A 17,493-nucleotide genomic window follows, 5' to 3' on the forward strand; every position below is an offset into this window, starting at 1 on the left:
GATAAATAATGCCATAAATACCAGAATAATGATCCAATGAGCCCTTTCAAATCAGTGATGAAGGGAAGGAGAGTTCCCGAAACGCGTCTGGGTTGGATCGCACGTACTACAGAAGGAATATCTCCGCAATAACTAGCATGGCCGTGCGAAAACTACAATAACTACAACTAACACCTGGAATCAAGACAGACTTTGTTTCCTTACTTCACGTTGTGCTGGACACAAGTCACGTGAGCCAGGCAGAGCCGGAACAGAGCCCCAACTCCCGCGAGAATTTGGGTGAGTCGGCTGAAGGAGCACGCAGAGAGACGCCGATTGTGTCCCGCGTTGCCCTCGCCAAACGAGAGAAAGGCTTGCAACCAAAACGAGGAAGGTAAGGTGAAATCACCATTATAAACCTTATAAAGACTGGCGATATTACCTGTACGACAAAATCGGAATTGTATAAGCATAGGACTGTACACGACACCAGTGTGTCAGCTATTACAAACAATCGGAATATATGCGCAACATTGTGTGAATGGACATCATTATCTAATACTGGTTACTGACTGGAGACTAGACTACGGAAATTGGGTGTATACACAATACACACACAGATTGAAAGTCCGTCAAGCTGCAGAGTACTTCACTATTGCGCAGTAATAGAGAACCTTTAGTAAAGTGATTGTGGACACAAGAAAATCCCCCCTATCAGTGTATTCATGCAAATTGTTCGATTTTTGCATAGCTTATATTTACTTGTATTTTGTGTCATATATTTGTGAATTTTATTATAATAATTTTATTGTGTTTAATTAAACTTTTACACACCAGATGTAGAGTGCTCACCCAACATTCTGTTATTCTTTACAATTTTTTAAAAGTCCCCCGAATACCCGTCAGGTCCCGGAGCTTTGTCACTCGGTAAACTGGTGATTGTGGACTGTATTTCTTCTGCAGTGAAGGGTTTGTTTAGATTAGCCAACTGTTCTAGAGATACTATGGGCAGTCGTGTTTCCTCTAAAAAGACTGATTCACCGTCCCTACAATCCTTGGGTTTGGAGTATAGAGAGGTGTAGAAGTCTTTAACCCCTTAAGGACTCAGCCCTATTTCACCTTAAGGACTTGGCCATTTTTTGCAAATCTGACCAGTGTCACTTTAAGTGCTGATAACTTTAAAACACTTTGACTTACCTAGGCCATTCTGAGATTGTTTTTTTTTGTCACATATTGTACTTCATGACATTGGTAAAATGAAGTAAAAAAAAATTTTTTTTTTTGCATAAAAAAAAAAACTAATTTACATAAAATTTGGAAAAATTTGCAAATTTCAAAGTTTCAGTTTCTCTACTTCTGTAATACATAGTAATACCTCCAAAAATTGTGATGACTTTACATTCCCCATATGTCTACTTCATGTTTGAATTATTTTGGGAATGATATTTTATTTTTTGGGGATGTTACAAGGCTTAGAAGTTTAGAAGCAAATCTTGAAATTTTTCAGAAATTTACAAAAACCCAATTTTTAGGGACCACTACAGCTCTGAAGTCCCTTTGCGAGGCTTACATAATAGAAACCGCCCAAAAATGACCCCATTCTATAAACTACACCCCTCAAGGTATTCAAAACTGATTTTACAAACTTTTTTTTAACCCTTTAGGTGTTGCACAAGAGTTATTGGCAAATGGGGATGAAATTTGAGAATTTCATTTTTTTGCCTAATTTTCCATTTTAACCCATTTTTTCCACTAACAAAGCAAGGGTTAACAGCCAAACAAGACTGTATCTTTATTGTAAACTACTGTACGGCCACACAGCGGGGCGTAGAGTGAAAGGTGCACCGTTTGGTTTTTGGAAGGCAGATTTTGCTGGACTGGTTTACTGGTTTTTTTGACACCATGTCCCATTTAAAGCCCCCCTGATGCACCCCTAGAGTAGAAACGCCATAAAAGTGACCCCATCTAAGAAACCCCTCAAGGTATTCAAAACTGATTTGACAAACTTTGTTAACCCTTTAGGTGTTGCAAAAGATTTAATGGAAAATAGAGATACAATTTCAAAATTTAACTTTTTTGGCAGATTTTCCATTTTAATATTTTTTTTCCAGTTACAAAGCAAGGGATAACAGCCAAACAAAACTCATTATTTATGGCCCTAATTCTTTAGTTTACAGAAACACCCCATATGTGGTTGTAAACCGCTGTACGGGCACACGGCGGGGCGCAGAAGGAAAGGAATGCCATACGGTTTTTGGAAGGCAGATTTTGCTGGACTGATTTTTTTGACACCATGTCCCATTTGAAGCCCCCCTGATGCATCCCTAGAGTAGAAACTCCAAAAAAGTTACCCCATTTTAGAAACTACGGATAGGGTGGCAGTTTTGTTGGTACTAGTTTAGGGTACATATGATTTTCGGTTGCTCTATATTACACTTTTAGTGCGGCAAGGTAACAAGAAATAGCTTTTTGGCACTTTTTTTTGTTGTTATTTACAACATTCATCTGACAGGTTAGATCATGTGGTAATTTCATAGAACAGGTTGTCACGGACGCGGTGATACCTAATATGTATACAATTTTTTTTATTTATGTAAGGGCCCTTTCACACTTGCGTTGTCCGGATCCGGCATAGAGTTCCGTCGTCGGGGCTCTATGCCGGAAGAATCCTGATCAGTTTTATCCTAATGCATTCTGAATGGAGAGAAATCCGTTCAGGATGCATCAGGATGTCTTCAGTTCCGGAACGGAACGTTTTTTGGCCGGAGAAAATACCGCAGCATGCTGCGCTTTTTGCTCCGGCCAAAAATCCTGAAGACTTGCCGCAAGGCCGGATCCGGAATGAATGCCCATTGAAAGGCATTGATCCGGATCCGGCCTTAAGCTAAACGTCGTTTCGGCGCATTTCCGGACCCGACGTTTAGCTTTTTCTGAATGGTTACCATGGCTGCAAGGACGCTAAAGTCCTGGCAGCCATGGTAAAGTGTAGTGGGGAGCGGGGGAGCAGTATACTTACCGTCCGTGCAGTACAGTACACCATATAGGGTTCTGTACTGTATTTTACTTACACTGAACAGATCTATGCTTTTAGCATAGATCTGTTCAGCACCATGGACAGCAGGACGCCTGAGCAGGCGTCCTGTTGTCATGGGAACCTTCACCGTCTGCCACAACTTCGCAGACGGGGAAGGGTGAGCACGGGGCTGAGGGGGCTGTCGGCGGGCTCTCTCCCTCTCCATCGGGGGGCTGCAAAGGCACAGCAGCCCCCCGATGGGAGAGGGAGCTCCCTGACGTATTACAGTTAACCTTTTCCATACAGCGGTCCGTACGGACCGCGGTATGGAAAGGGTTTAACGGCTGACATCTGCACAGATGTCAGCCGTTTATACCAGGGTGTCAGCAATGTGCTGACACCCTGGTATAACCACTAGACACCAACGAATTTTCAAGGGGAGGGCGGGCGGGGGATTGCGTTCCCGCCTGCTGCATCACCCACCTCCCGCAACTGCCGCACCGCCTCCGACACCCCCCTGCACCTCCCACCCACATAAATCATGCAGGGGTGCAGGGGGGGTGCAACATAGACATTTTGGGCATTTTAAAGTTTCTAATCCCCGCGGTCCTCAGAAACTGCAGAAATCGCAGCAAACCGCAGGTCTGAATTGACCTGCGGTTTGCGGCGATCGCCGATACGGGGGGGGTCACATGACCCCCCCTGGTGTTGTGACAGGATGCCGGCTGAATGATTTCAGCCGGCATCCCGTTGCGATTAACCCCGGCGGCGCCGGAATATCCATTTAAAGTTAAGACGTACCGGTACGCCCTGAGTCCTTAAGGGGTTAAATATCTTCAAAATTTTCTGGGAGGTGGATTTCAGATCCCCTTCGGGGCTCTGCAATTGGTAAATAGGTTTCGCTAACCTACGTCCTTTAGCTAGGTTAGCTAATAGCTTTCCTGCCTTGTTCCCATATTTATGGAGCTCTAACTCCCATTGAGATTGATAAAAACTCTCTCTTTGTTGCCCACTCCCCAAACTCTCTTCTTGCCTCTATCAAGGCCTGCTTGCTTTGATATGCACATCCGCCAATAGTATATACTCGGGCCCCCAATTTGGGACTCCAAGTGGCTCCTACTATAAGAAAGAATCAAACAAAATCATTGACAACCCCATGGGCTAATCTAAAGGGTTTCCACAGGTGTGGTTGCTGTCAAAATTGTAGACAGACACACTTTGATAGAAACATAAAACAGATAACATCAACGTCCAACAATTTCAAATGGGAAATCAAAGAAATTCTGTCATGTAATAGCAAAGCGGTCATTTACATTATCCAATGCCCATGCCCAAAACAGTACATTGGTCGTACAAAAAGGGTATTCAAGACCAGAATAGCAGAACACATTAACAACATCAAGAAACAATCTGAAACGCATCCTTTATCCAAACATTTTAAATTACACCATGCAGGGGATCCCAGTAATATGAGCTTTATGGCTATTCAATCGGTCAAACAAGACTGGAGAGGAGGAGACTTTGTGGCCAAAATGTCCAGACAGGAATCCAAGAAAATATTCGAGTTTGGGTCCTTGATGCCTCAAGGTCTGAATTCGGAGATTGAAATTTTTGGGTTCCTATAGGAGAGATGGGTCGGGGAGTCAATGCCGGGCTGTTTATCAGCGCATTGACCCCTCCTGCATCCCTTCCCTTCTCCCCTCAAAGCCACACTCCAGCCATCCCAGCATGTGATTTTATGCAATAGTCATTTTAATATTAATTGTTTTTATTTCTATTTTTATATTTATTTTTATTTATTTTCTAGTATCTAACGTCAACATATACATATATTTGTGTAATGCAACATTGTAAGACGTTTGGTGCAATGTACTGGTGTTTAATGATCACCTATGGTATATAGGGTGAAGATTAAGACTGTGCAGATAGCACAGTCTGCAATCCGATCCATATTTTACATCAAATCTCCCTAATGCCACAATCCAGTCATCCCACCATGTGATACAATTCTAATTGTTTTATTATATTTTTAGTATGTATTTTTAACATGTATTTGTGTAATGTGATAGTGTAAGATATATATTGGTGGCTACTGATTATCTATGCCATATAAGGTGAAGATTTAGACTGTGCACCTAGCACAGTCCGCAATCCGATCCGTATTTTATATCAAACCCAAAAAGGGTATTTAAAGACATGACTTGTGTCTTCATTCAGCATTCTATAATTATCTACTGAGGAAGGAACTTGTTTCCGAAACGCGTCTAGTGTGTACAAAGACCTGGCTATCGGTGCGGTTTTTATAAATATGCAAGAAGAGGATTTTTGTTAATCCAACCTTTCGATTTTCTTCAACCATTGGAAGACGTCCTATACCGATCCAAAAGATTCCATCTACCAACCATTTACAAAGTGGACTAAATCTATGTTGATATATTCAACGTTACCGAAAACACAAGGCAAACTCTGCTGTGTCCATTTCCGCTGGCCCGACAGGTTCAGGCAACTACCAACTCAGCTTCATCAGCTTCCGCCAGCCCGACGGTTCCAAGCGCCTACGTCACTAACCAGCGATTGACTGTCTAGCTGGACACGTGGGACGCTGAGGTAACGGGTCTGAAGTTTTTTGCTGCGCAGCAACAAGTAAGTGGAGCACTGTTGATCGGAGGAGGTGCGGTGATTATTTGCCAGACGACACTTGAATACTGAGTTTCCCTTGTGGGAGATTATAGCAAGGACGCTTTTGAACCTCTCCGGTTCCAACTATTTGGTAAATCGGCATTTAATGTATGGACTTTCGAGCGGTCTAATTGAATAACTTTTTGCAGCCTCACTATAGCCATCAGGTCTTATTTCTAAGGAGTACTCCAGTTGTTCAGGTTTGTGCGAGAGCTCTGCACTTATATACCTATTTTTACACATTTCTTGTATGTATGCTGATATGCTGACATCAAGTTAGTTTGTCCGATTTAGTGCATTAATAAAAATTTTATGCAAAAATACTGTGAGCCAGCCTATATTACTATTGATTTATTCCTTTTCTTTCAGCTGGTAACTGAAAGGCTGAGCTCCAGTAGTCTGCTGGTGGAGCCTCTCTAATTATTTAATTATATATATATACAGTACAGACCAAAAGTTTGGACACACCTTCTCATTCAAAGAGTTTTCTTTATTTTCATGACTATGAACATTGTAGATTCACACTGAAGGCATCAAAACTATGAATTAACACATGTGGAATTATATACATAACAAAAAAGTGTGAAACAACTGAAAATATGTCGTATTCTAGGTTCTTCAAAGTAGCCACCTTTTGCTTTGATTACTGCTTTGCACACTCTTGGCATTCTCTTGAATACATTGACATGGGGAATGCATATGCCCAAAGTTATACAGGGCCCCACGACCATCACGGAGTGGGACACTGCAATAACAGAAATAATCAAGCTCAGTACATTATTAGAGCCCCAGCCTCTGGTAGTGAGGGGTGCTGCAGTCAGGATCACCATGGAGCCCTGCCCGCCCCGGCCGTACTGGAGTTGTCCACCTTCGGTCCTCAGGATAGGCCATCACAGGCCGATTGGTGGGGATCTGACAGCTCCATCTGAGCTTGTCACTGCAGCGCTACTCCCATTGACTTCAATGGTAGCAGTGTGGCAGTATCCAGCTCCCTTCACTACCAGGTTGGTGGACTCCACTGGAGACATGCACCTTCCAGGGGCCTTCACCAGACTTACTCGGACCTTGGGCCCTGTTATGGAAGGAGGGGGCCCGAAGTTGACCTTCTTAAAGGGAGTCTGTCACCACTTTTTTGCATGTTAGACCATTAAAATAGGGTTATTTGATCCAGCCAGAACATAAAAACGGTACCTTTGTGGTAGAAAACGGACTTTTCAATTTGCAGAAAACGAACTTATAAGATTATTTTCGGAGCCCTCTCAAGTGCCCAGGGCGGTCTCTCAATCCTCGGAGCCCCTGGCTGGCACCTCCTAAACGGCTGATAACTCCGCCCTCCGTGCGCCTCTGCCCGCCCGTTTACTCCCCTCCCCTGTCCCTTTCCACTGCGGCTGTGCGGTCCAAATCGTAGCGGGCGCATGCGCAATAGGTATTGCGATGCCCTGCCAGGAGCGGGCATCGCATTGCGCATGCGCCCGCTACGATTTGGACCGCACAGCCGCAGTGGAAAGGGACAGGGGAGGGGAGTAAACGGGCGGGCAGAGGCGCACGGAGGGCGGAGTTATCAGCCGTTTAGGAGGTGCCAGCCAGGGGCTCCGAGGATTGAGAGACCGCCCTGGGCACTTGAGAGGGCTCCGAAAATAATCTTATAAGTTCGTTTTCTGCAAATTGAAAAGTCCGTTTTCTACCACAAAGGTACCGTTTTTATGTTCTGGCTGGATCAAATAACCCTATTTTAATGGTCTAACATGCAAAAAAGTGGTGACAGACTCCCTTTAATATCCTAATTATAACAACATGGAAAGGAGAAGAATCATAAAATATTAAAACTCCCCCTATTATTTCTGCGCCATTGAAACAGATATGGAACATGGAACACGAGGGTGTATGGGGTTACAGGTGACTACAGGCAGACTCTGTGTGAGCGTGTAACGCGGTCTCCACGGTAACCGCTCTGACCAATCACGTCCGTCATTTCTCATCATATGATCAGAGCTCCACCCACGTTCCGCCTTCATCTAGTGTTACTGGCAGTTCTGCGCTTCGCTGTTTCCTAGCAACTAGATATAGACTTCCGGTCACATGTTGAACGAGCGCGCTGTGTCCTAGCAACCACATATCAACTTCCGGTCGGGGACAGCGCGTTCGCAGGTAAATTATTCTTTTCTAGGTTATTATAAAATGTTCCATTGTATCTTCTGTGTTATATGTGCGGGGCCTCGCGTGTCACCTGTGCTACACGTGTATTCTGTGTGCATCACCAGTGCATATACAGCGCCTGTCACCTAGAATCTGCATACCCCCGCATACAGCCCCTACTGTATGTATACCCCGTATACAGCCCCTACTATATGTATACCCCGTATACAGTCCCTACTATATGTATACCCCGTATACAGCCCCTACTATATGTATACCCCCGTATACAGCCCCTACTATATGTATACCCCGTATACAGCCCCTACTATATGCATACCCCGTATACAGCCCCTACTGTATGTATACCCCCGTATACAGCCCTACTATATGTATACCCCCGTATACAGCCCCTACTATATGCATACCCCCTATACAGCCCCTACTATATGCATACCCTGTATACAGCCCCTACTATATGTATACCCCCGTATACAGCCCCTACTATATGTATACCCCCGTATACAGCCCCTACTATATGTATACCCCCGTATACAGCCCCTACTATATGCATACCCCCTATACAGCCCCTACTATATGTATACCCCCGTATACAGCCCCTACTATATGCATACCCCCTATACAGCCCCTACTATATGCATACCCCGTATACAGCCCCTACTGTATGTATACCCCCGTATACAGCCCCTACTATATGTATACCCCCGTATACAGCCCCTACTATATTCATACCCCCTATACAGCCCCTACTATATGCATACCCCGTATACAGCCCCTACTATATGCATACCCCGTATACAGCCCCTACTGTATGTATACCCCCGTATACAGCCCCTAATATATTGATAACCCCGTATACAGCCCCTACTATATGCATACCCCCTATACAGCCCCTACTATATGCATACCCCGTATACAGCCCCTACTGTATGTATACCCCCGTATACAGCCCCTACTATATGTATACCCCCGTATACAGCCCCTACTATATGTATACCCCCGTATACAGCCCCTACTATATGCATACCCTGTATACAGCCCCTACTATATGTATACCCCCGTATACAGCCCCTACTATATGTATACCCCCGTATACAGCCCCTACTATATGTATACCCCCGTATACAGCCCCTACTATATGTATACCCCCGTATACAGCCCCTACTATATGTATACCCCGTATACAACCCCTACTATATGTATACCCCCTATACAGCCCCTACTATATGCATACCCTGTATACAGCCCCTACTATATGTATACCCCGTATACAGCCCCTACTATATGTATACCCCGTATACAGCCCCTACTATATGTATACCCCCTATACAGCCCCTACTATATGCATACCCTGTATACAGCCCCTACTATATGTATACCCCGTATACAGCCCCTACTATATGTATACCCCGTATACAGCCCCTACTATATGTATACCCCGTATACAGCCCCTACTATATGTATACCCCGTATACAGCCCCTACTATATGTATACCCCGTATACAGCCCCTACTATATGTATACCCCGTATACAGCCCCTACTATATGTATACCCCGTATACAGCCCCTACTATATGTATACCCCGTATACAGCCCCTACTGTATGTATACCCCGTATACAGCCCCTACTGTATGTATACCCCCTACGTATACAAGCCCCTACTGTATGGTATACCCCGTATACAGCCCCTACTGTATGTATACCCCGTATACAGCCCCTACTGTATGTCTACCCCGTATACAGCCCCTACTGTATGTCTACCCCGTATACAGCCCCCTACTGTATGTCTACCCCGTATACAGCCCCTACTGTATGTATACCCCCGTATACAGCCCCTACTGTATGTATACCCCCGTATACAGCCCCTACTGTATGTATACCCCGTATACAGCCCCTACTGTATGTATACCCCGTATACAGCCCCTACTGTATGTATACCCCGTATACAGCCCCTACTGTATGTATACCCCGTATACAGCCCCTACTGTATGTATACCCCCGTATACAGCCCCTACTGTATGTATACCCCGTATACAGCCCCTACTGTATGTATACCCCCGTATACAGCCCTACTGTATGTATACCCCCGTATACAGCCCCTACTGTATGTATACCCCGTATACAGCCCCTACTGTATGTATACCCCCGTATACAGCCCCTACTGTATGTATACCCCCGTATACAGCCCTACTGTATGTATACCCCGTATACACCCTACTGTATGTATACCCGTATACAGCCCTACTGTATGTATACCCCGTATACAGCCCTACTGTATGTATACCCCCGTATACAGCCCCTACTGTATGTATACCCCCGTATACAGCCCCTACTGTATGTATACCCCCGTATACAGCCCCTACTGTATGTATACCCCGTATACAGCCCCTACTGTATGTATACCCCGTATACAGCCCCTACTGTATGTATACCCCCGTATACAGCCCCTACTGTATGTATACCCCCGTATACAGCCCCTACTGTATGTATACCCCCGTATACAGCCCCTACTGTATGTATACCCCCGTATACAGCCCCTACTGTATGTATACCCCCGTATACAGCCCCTACTGTATGTATACCCCCGTATACAGCCCCTACTGTATGTATACCCCCGTATACAGCCCCTACTGTATGTATACCCCCGTATACAGCCCCTACTGTATGTATACCCCCGTATACAGCCCCTACTGTATGTATACCCCCGTATACAGCCCCTACTGTATGTATACCCCCGTATACAGCCCCTACTGTATGTATACCCCCGTATACAGCCCCTACTGTATGTATACCCCCGTATACAGCCCCTACTGTATGTATACCCCCGTATACAGCCCCTACTGTATGTATACCCCCGTATACAGCCCCTACTGTATGTATACCCCCGTATACAGCCCCTACTGTATGTATACCCCCGTATACAGCCCCTACTGTATGTATACCCCCGTATACAGCCCCTACTGTATGTATACCCCCGTATACAGCCCCTACTGTATGTATACCCCCGTATACAGCCCCTACTGTATGTATACCCCCGTATACAGCCCCTACTGTATGTATACCCCCGTATACAGCCCCTACTGTATGTATACCCCCGTATACAGCCCCTACTGTATGTATACCCCCGTACAGCCCCTACTGTATGTATACCCCCGTATACAGCCCCTACTGTATGTATACCCCCGTATACAGCCCCTACTGTATGTATACCCCCGTATACAGCCCCTACTGTATGTATACCCCCGTATACAGCCCCTACTGTATGTATACCCCCGTATACAGCCCCTACTGTATGTATACCCCCGTATACAGCCCCTACTGTATGTATACCCCCGTATACAGCCCCTACTGTATGTATACCCCCGTATACAGCCCCTACTGTATGTATACCCCCGTATACAGCCCCTACTGTATGTATACCCCCGTATACAGCCCCTACTGTATGTATACCCCCGTATACAGCCCCTACTGTATGTATACCCCCGTATACAGCACAGCCCCTACTGTATGTATACCCCCGTATACAGCCCCTACTGTATGTATACCCCCGTATACAGCCCCTACTGTATGTATACCCCCGTATACAGCCCTACTGTATGTATACCCCCGTATTACAGCCCCTACTGTATGTATACCCCCGTATACAGGCCCCTACTGTATGTATACCCCCGTATACAGCCCCTACTGTATGTATACCCCCGTATACAGCCCCTACTGTATGTATACCCCGTATACAGCCCCTACTGTATGTCTACCCCGTATACAGCCCCTACTGTATGTCTACCCCCGTATACAGCCCCTACTGTATGTCTACCCCGTATACAGCCCCTACTGTATGTCTACCCCCGTATACAGCCCCTACTGTATGTATACCCCCGTATACAGCCCCTACTATATGTCTACCCCGTATACAGCCCCTACTATATGTATACCCCCGTATACAGCCCCTACTATATGTATACCCCGTATACAGCCCCTACTATATGTATACCCCGTATACAGCCCCTACTATATGTATACCCCCGTATACAGCCCCTACTATATGTATACCCCCGTATACAGCCCCTACTATATGTATACCCCGTATACAGCCCCTACTATATGTATACCCCGTATACAGCCCCTACTATATGTATACCCCGTATACAGCCCCTACTATATGTCTACCCCGTATACAGCCCCTACTATATGTATACCCCCTATACAGCCCCTACTATATGTATACCCCCTATACAGCCCCTACTATATGTCTACCCCCTATACAGCCCCTACTATATGTCTACCCCCTATACAGCCCCTACTATATGTCTACCCCGTATACAGCCCCTACTATATGTATACCCCCGTATATAGCCCCTACTATATGTATACCCCCGTATATAGCCCCTACTATATGTATACCCCCGTATACAGCCCCTACTATATGTCTACCCCGTATACAGCCCCTACTATATGTATACCCCCGTATACAGCCCCTACTATATGTATACCCCCGTATACAGCCCCTACTATATGTATACCCCCGTATACAGCCCCTACTATATGTATACCCCCGTATACAGCCCCTACTATATGTATACCCCGTATACAGCCCCTACTATATGTATACCCCCGTATACAGCCCCTACTATATGTCTACCCCGTATACAGCCCCTACTATATGTATACCCCCGTATACAGCCCCTACTATATGCATACCCCGTATACAGCCCCTACTATATGTATACCCCCGTATACAGCCCCTACTATATGTATACCCCGTATACAGCCCCTACTATATGTATACCCCCGTATACAGCCCCTACTATATGTCTACCCCGTATACAGCCCCTACTATATGTATACCCCGTATACAGCCCCTACTATATGTATACCCCGTATACAGCCCCTACTATATGTATACCCCGTATACAGCCCCTACTATATGTATACCCCCGTATACAGCCCCTACTATATGTATACCCCGTATACAGCCCCTACTATATGTATACCCCCGTATACAGCCCCTACTATATGTCTACCCCGTATACAGCCCCTACTATATGTATACCCCCGTATACAGCCCCTACTATATGCATACCCCGTATACAGCCCCTACTATATGTATACCCCCGTATACAGCCCCTACTATATGTATACCCCGTATACAGCCCCTACTATATGTATACCCCCGTATACAGCCCCTACTATATGTCTACCCCGTATACAGCCCCTACTATATGTATACCACCGTATACAATATCAGAGGAAACTGCAGTTTTCCAGAACCTCATGAGACTCCCTGAAATCTTCAGGTAAATGTGGGACACGTGGTGTGAGAGTGTGAAATCTTCTCAGAAGTACCTTTTTTTTTTTTTTTGACAAATTATTTCAATGGATCCTCAGTTTTTCTCTTTTATCTTCTATTTAGGTTCATTGTCCGTACAGAGACAGACAGTTACCATGCCGACCAGAGCCAAACAGGTAAGGGCCAGTGTGTACCAGTCCCTGCTTGCACCCACCCAGAAGCCCCCAACTTTCATTAATAACTTTAATCCACATGTAGACCATCACCCATGTGTATCCCCCCCCCCCCCCATACTACCTACCTAGTGACTCTTGACTGTTTCCTGCCTCTTTAGGGTGTTGCTCCCGTCTCCAAGCCGCTGAAGGCCATTACCAGGAGAAGGGTGAGGACATGGTGGTGTAGTCCTGGGTGCTGCTGTACTGAGCGTGTGGTTGTTCTACACAACATAAGAGTGTGATCAATGAGGATATAAGGTGGTATTGCAGTTCCAGCTCCATTGAAGTGAATAAGACTGGTCTGCCATACCCAGCACAACCTGTGGACAGGGGTGGCGCTTGCCCCCTCTCATCTGGATGCAGTATTGACCACCAGAGCTGTATACAGTCTGTGTCCCCTGTCCTGCTCTGCACTCTTCATCTCACTGTCCTCCATTGATGATGCCTTCATATGTCAGGATGAAGATGACTCCACAGACATGGGAGACGGAGCTGATGAGTGGACGCAGGCCAAGACCCTGGTGAAGCCACCCGACCAGCTGGAGTTATCCGAGGCCGTGAGTATGACCCTTACTGTAGAGGTGGCGGTGGCGACTAGAAGCCGGGTGTATACAGTATATATACTGCAGCCTGCTGGAGAGGAGACGTCACAAGCTCATCTGAGGGGGGGGGGGGCTCCCGATGAGTGCAGTAGTCTAGAGGGGGGGGGGCTCCCGATGAGTGCAGTAGTCTGGAGGGGGGGCTCCCAATGAGTGCAGTAGTCTGGAGGGGGGGCTCCCAATGAGTGCAGTAGTCTGGAGGGGGGCTCCCAATGAGTGCAGTAGTCTGGAGGGGGGCTCCCAATGAGTGCAGTAGTCTGGAGGGGGGGCTCCCAATGAGTGCAGTAGTCTGGAGGGGGAGGGTGGGCTCCCAATGAGTGCAGTAGTCTGGAGGGGGGGGGGCTCCCAATGAGTGCAGTAGTCTGGAGGGGGGGGGCTCCCGATGAGTGCAGTAGTCTAGGGGGGCTCCCGATGAGTGCAGTAGTCTAGGGGGGGGGGCTCCTGATGAGTGCAGTAGTCTAGTGGGGGGGGGGCTCCTGATGAGTGCAGTAGTCTAGTGGGGGGGCTCCTGATGAGTGCAGTAGTCTAGGGGGGGGGCTCCTGATGAGTGCAGTAGTCTAGGGGGGGGGCTCTTGATGAGTGCAGTAGTCTAGGGGGGGGGGCTCCTGATGAGTGCAGTAGTCTAGGGGGGGGGCTCCTGATGAGTGCAGTAGTCTGGGGTGGGTCCTGATGAGTGCAGTAGTCTGGGGGGGCTCCCGATGAGTGCAGTAGTCTAGGGGGGGGCTCCCGATGAGTGCAGTAGTCTGGGGGGGCTCCCCATGAGTGCAGTAGTCTGGGGGGGCTCCCCATGAGTGCAGTAGTCTAGGGGGGGGCTCCTGATTAATGCAGTAGTCTGGGGTGGGTCCTGATGAGTGCAGTAGTCTGGGGGGCATCCGATGAGTGCAGTAGTCCGGAAGAAATGATCAGGGCTAGGGTCTGAATCCAATACAGTTCAGAGACAGACAGTAAAGACATCTGACTACCAGTAGAGACTACCAGATGGGAGCAGAGACATCTGATCACAAACGCAGACCACTGATCGACAGTCAGCATTTACTGTCAGTAGACAGCTGAGACATGTGGCAGGCAGTAGGGACAGACGACTGACAGCAGTAGGGACCTCTAATAGACAGCACTGCAGCCTGAGGAACCCCAGCGACCAGAGACTCCTGAAAGCCAAAGGAACAGAGAGTGTAGAAGTGTGGAGACATCCAGGAGGCAGAGGGCAAATGTGCGGGCGATTGTTCGCCCTGCTCCATGTATACTGTATACACCTTCCCCATCAGGAGAGAGCAGCGTGGCGGGATTGTCCCCCAGGGGTTCGCGCTTCTCTTCTAGTTATAGAGCAGATGAGTTCTGTGAATTATTCAGTGTTCTCCGCTGGACGCCGCTCTAGAACAGCGCGCCCCCCCCCCCCACTTATCAGGAGCTCTGTATCTTCACAGGAGATGAAGGAAGAGTTCACTCGTATCCTGACCGCCAATAATCCGCACGCTCCGCAGAACATCGTCAGATACAGCTTCAAGGTGAGTGGCGGTAACCTGCGGATACGGTGTAATGGATGTAGCGTCCGGTCATCCGGCACCCTATCATATACAGTGTGATCTCCCTGCCCCCTCCTCACTGTATACAGTATATAGTATATGTACGGTAACCTGCGGATACGGTGTAATGGATGTAGCGTCCGGTCATCGGCACCCTATCGTATAGAGCGCGATCTCCCTGCCCCCTCCTCACTGTATACAGTATATAGGGTGTATACGGTAACCTGCGGATACGGTGTAATGGATGTAGCGTCCGGTCATCGGCACCCTATCGTATACAGTGTGATCTCCCTGCCCCCTCCTCACTGTATACAGTATATAGGGTGTATACGGTAACCTGCGGATACGGTGTAATGGATGTAGCGTCCGGTCATCGGCACCCTATCGTATACAGCGTGATCTCACTGCCCCCTCCTCACTGTATACACTATATGAGATGTGTACGGTAACCTGCGGATACGGTGTAATGGATGTAGCGTCCGGTCATCCGGCACCCTATCGTATACAGTGTGATCTCCTTGCCCCCTCCTCACTGTATACAGTATATAGTATATGTACGGTAACCTGCGGATACGGTGTAATGGATGTAGCGTCCGGTCATCCGGCACCCCATCGTATACAGCGTGATCTCCCTGCCCCCTCCTCACTGTATACAGTATATAGGGTGTATACGGTAACCTGCGGATACGGTGTAATGGATGTAGCGTCCGGTCATCCGGCACCCTATCGTATACAGTGTGATCTCCCTGCCCCCTCCTCACTGTATACAGTATATAGTATATGTACGGTAACCTGCGGATACGGTGTAATGGATGTAGCGTCCGGTCATCGGCACCCTATCGTATAGAGCGCGATCTCCCTGCCCCCTCCTCACTGTATACAGTATATAGGGTGTATACGGTAACCTGCGGATACGGTGTAATGGATGTAGCGTCCGGTCATCGGCACCCTATCGTATACAGCGTGATCTCACTGCCCCCTCCTCACTGTATACACTATATGAGATGTGTACGGTAACCTGCGGATACGGTGTAATGGATGTAACGTCCGGTCATCGGCACCCTATCGTATACAGTGTGATCTCCCTGCCCCCTCCTCACTGTATACAGTATATAGTATATGTACGGTAACCTGCGGATACGGTGTAATGGATGTAGCGTCCGGTCATCCGGCACCCCATCGTATACAGCGTGATCTCCCTGCCCCCTCCTCACTGTATACACTATATGAGATGTATACGGTAACCTGCGGATACGGTGTAATGGATGTAACGTCCGGTCATCGGCACCCTATCGTATACAGTGTGATCTCCCTGCCCCCTCCTCACTGTATACAGTATATAGTATATGTACGGTAACCTGCGGATACGGTGTAATGGATGTAGCGTCCGGTCATCCGGCACCCCATCGTATACAGCGTGATCTCCCTGCCCCCTCCTCACTGTATACAGTATATAGGGTGTATACGGTAACCTGCGGATACGGTGTAATGGATGTAGCGTCCGGTCATCGGCACCCTATCGTATACAGCGTGATCTCCCTGCCCCCTCCTCACTGTATACGGTAACCTGCGGATACGGTGTAATGGATGTAGCGTCCGGTCATCCGGCACCCTATCGTATACAGTGTGATCTCCCTGCCCCCTCCTCACTGTATACAGTATATAGGATGTATACGGTAACCTGCGGATACGGTGTAATGGATGTAGCGTCCGGTCATCGGCACCCTATCGTATAGAGCGCGATCTCCCTGCCCCCTCCTCACTGTATACAGTATATAGGGTATATACGGTAACCTGCGGATACGGTGTAATGGATGTAGCGTCCGGTCATCGGCACCCTATCATATACAGCGCGATCTCCCTGCCCCCTCCTCACTGTATACAGTATATAGGGTGTATACGGTAACCTGTGGATACGGTGTAATGGAAGTAACGTCCGGTCATCGGCACCCTATCATATACAGCGTGATCTCCCTGCCCCCTCCTCACTGTATACAGTATATAGGGTGTATACGGTAACCTGCGGATACGGTGTAATGGATG

The 17,493-nt window shown here is 47.4% G+C and overlaps 1 protein-coding gene across 1 annotated transcript in view; it reads left to right on the plus strand.

Moving 5' to 3' along the window:
• The first annotated feature begins 7,779 nt into the window (after nt 1–7,779).
• The window catches only part of LOC122930753 (dynein axonemal intermediate chain 1-like), a 77,634-nt gene continuing 67,920 nt past the window's right edge, over nt 7,780–17,493 (plus strand). Inside the window, exons 1-5 of the mRNA XM_044284327.1 lie at nt 7,780–7,819; nt 13,237–13,289; nt 13,448–13,495; nt 13,787–13,885; nt 15,352–15,432. Of these exons, the coding sequence (XP_044140262.1) occupies nt 13,269–13,289; nt 13,448–13,495; nt 13,787–13,885; nt 15,352–15,432 (249 nt within the window). The 5' untranslated portion in view covers nt 7,780–7,819; nt 13,237–13,268. The remainder of the gene's footprint in view (nt 7,820–13,236; nt 13,290–13,447; nt 13,496–13,786; nt 13,886–15,351; nt 15,433–17,493) is intronic.

This window comes from Bufo gargarizans, chromosome 1, assembly GCF_014858855.1.
Source record: "Bufo gargarizans isolate SCDJY-AF-19 chromosome 1, ASM1485885v1, whole genome shotgun sequence".
Classification (NCBI taxonomy): domain Eukaryota; kingdom Metazoa; phylum Chordata; class Amphibia; order Anura; family Bufonidae; genus Bufo; species Bufo gargarizans.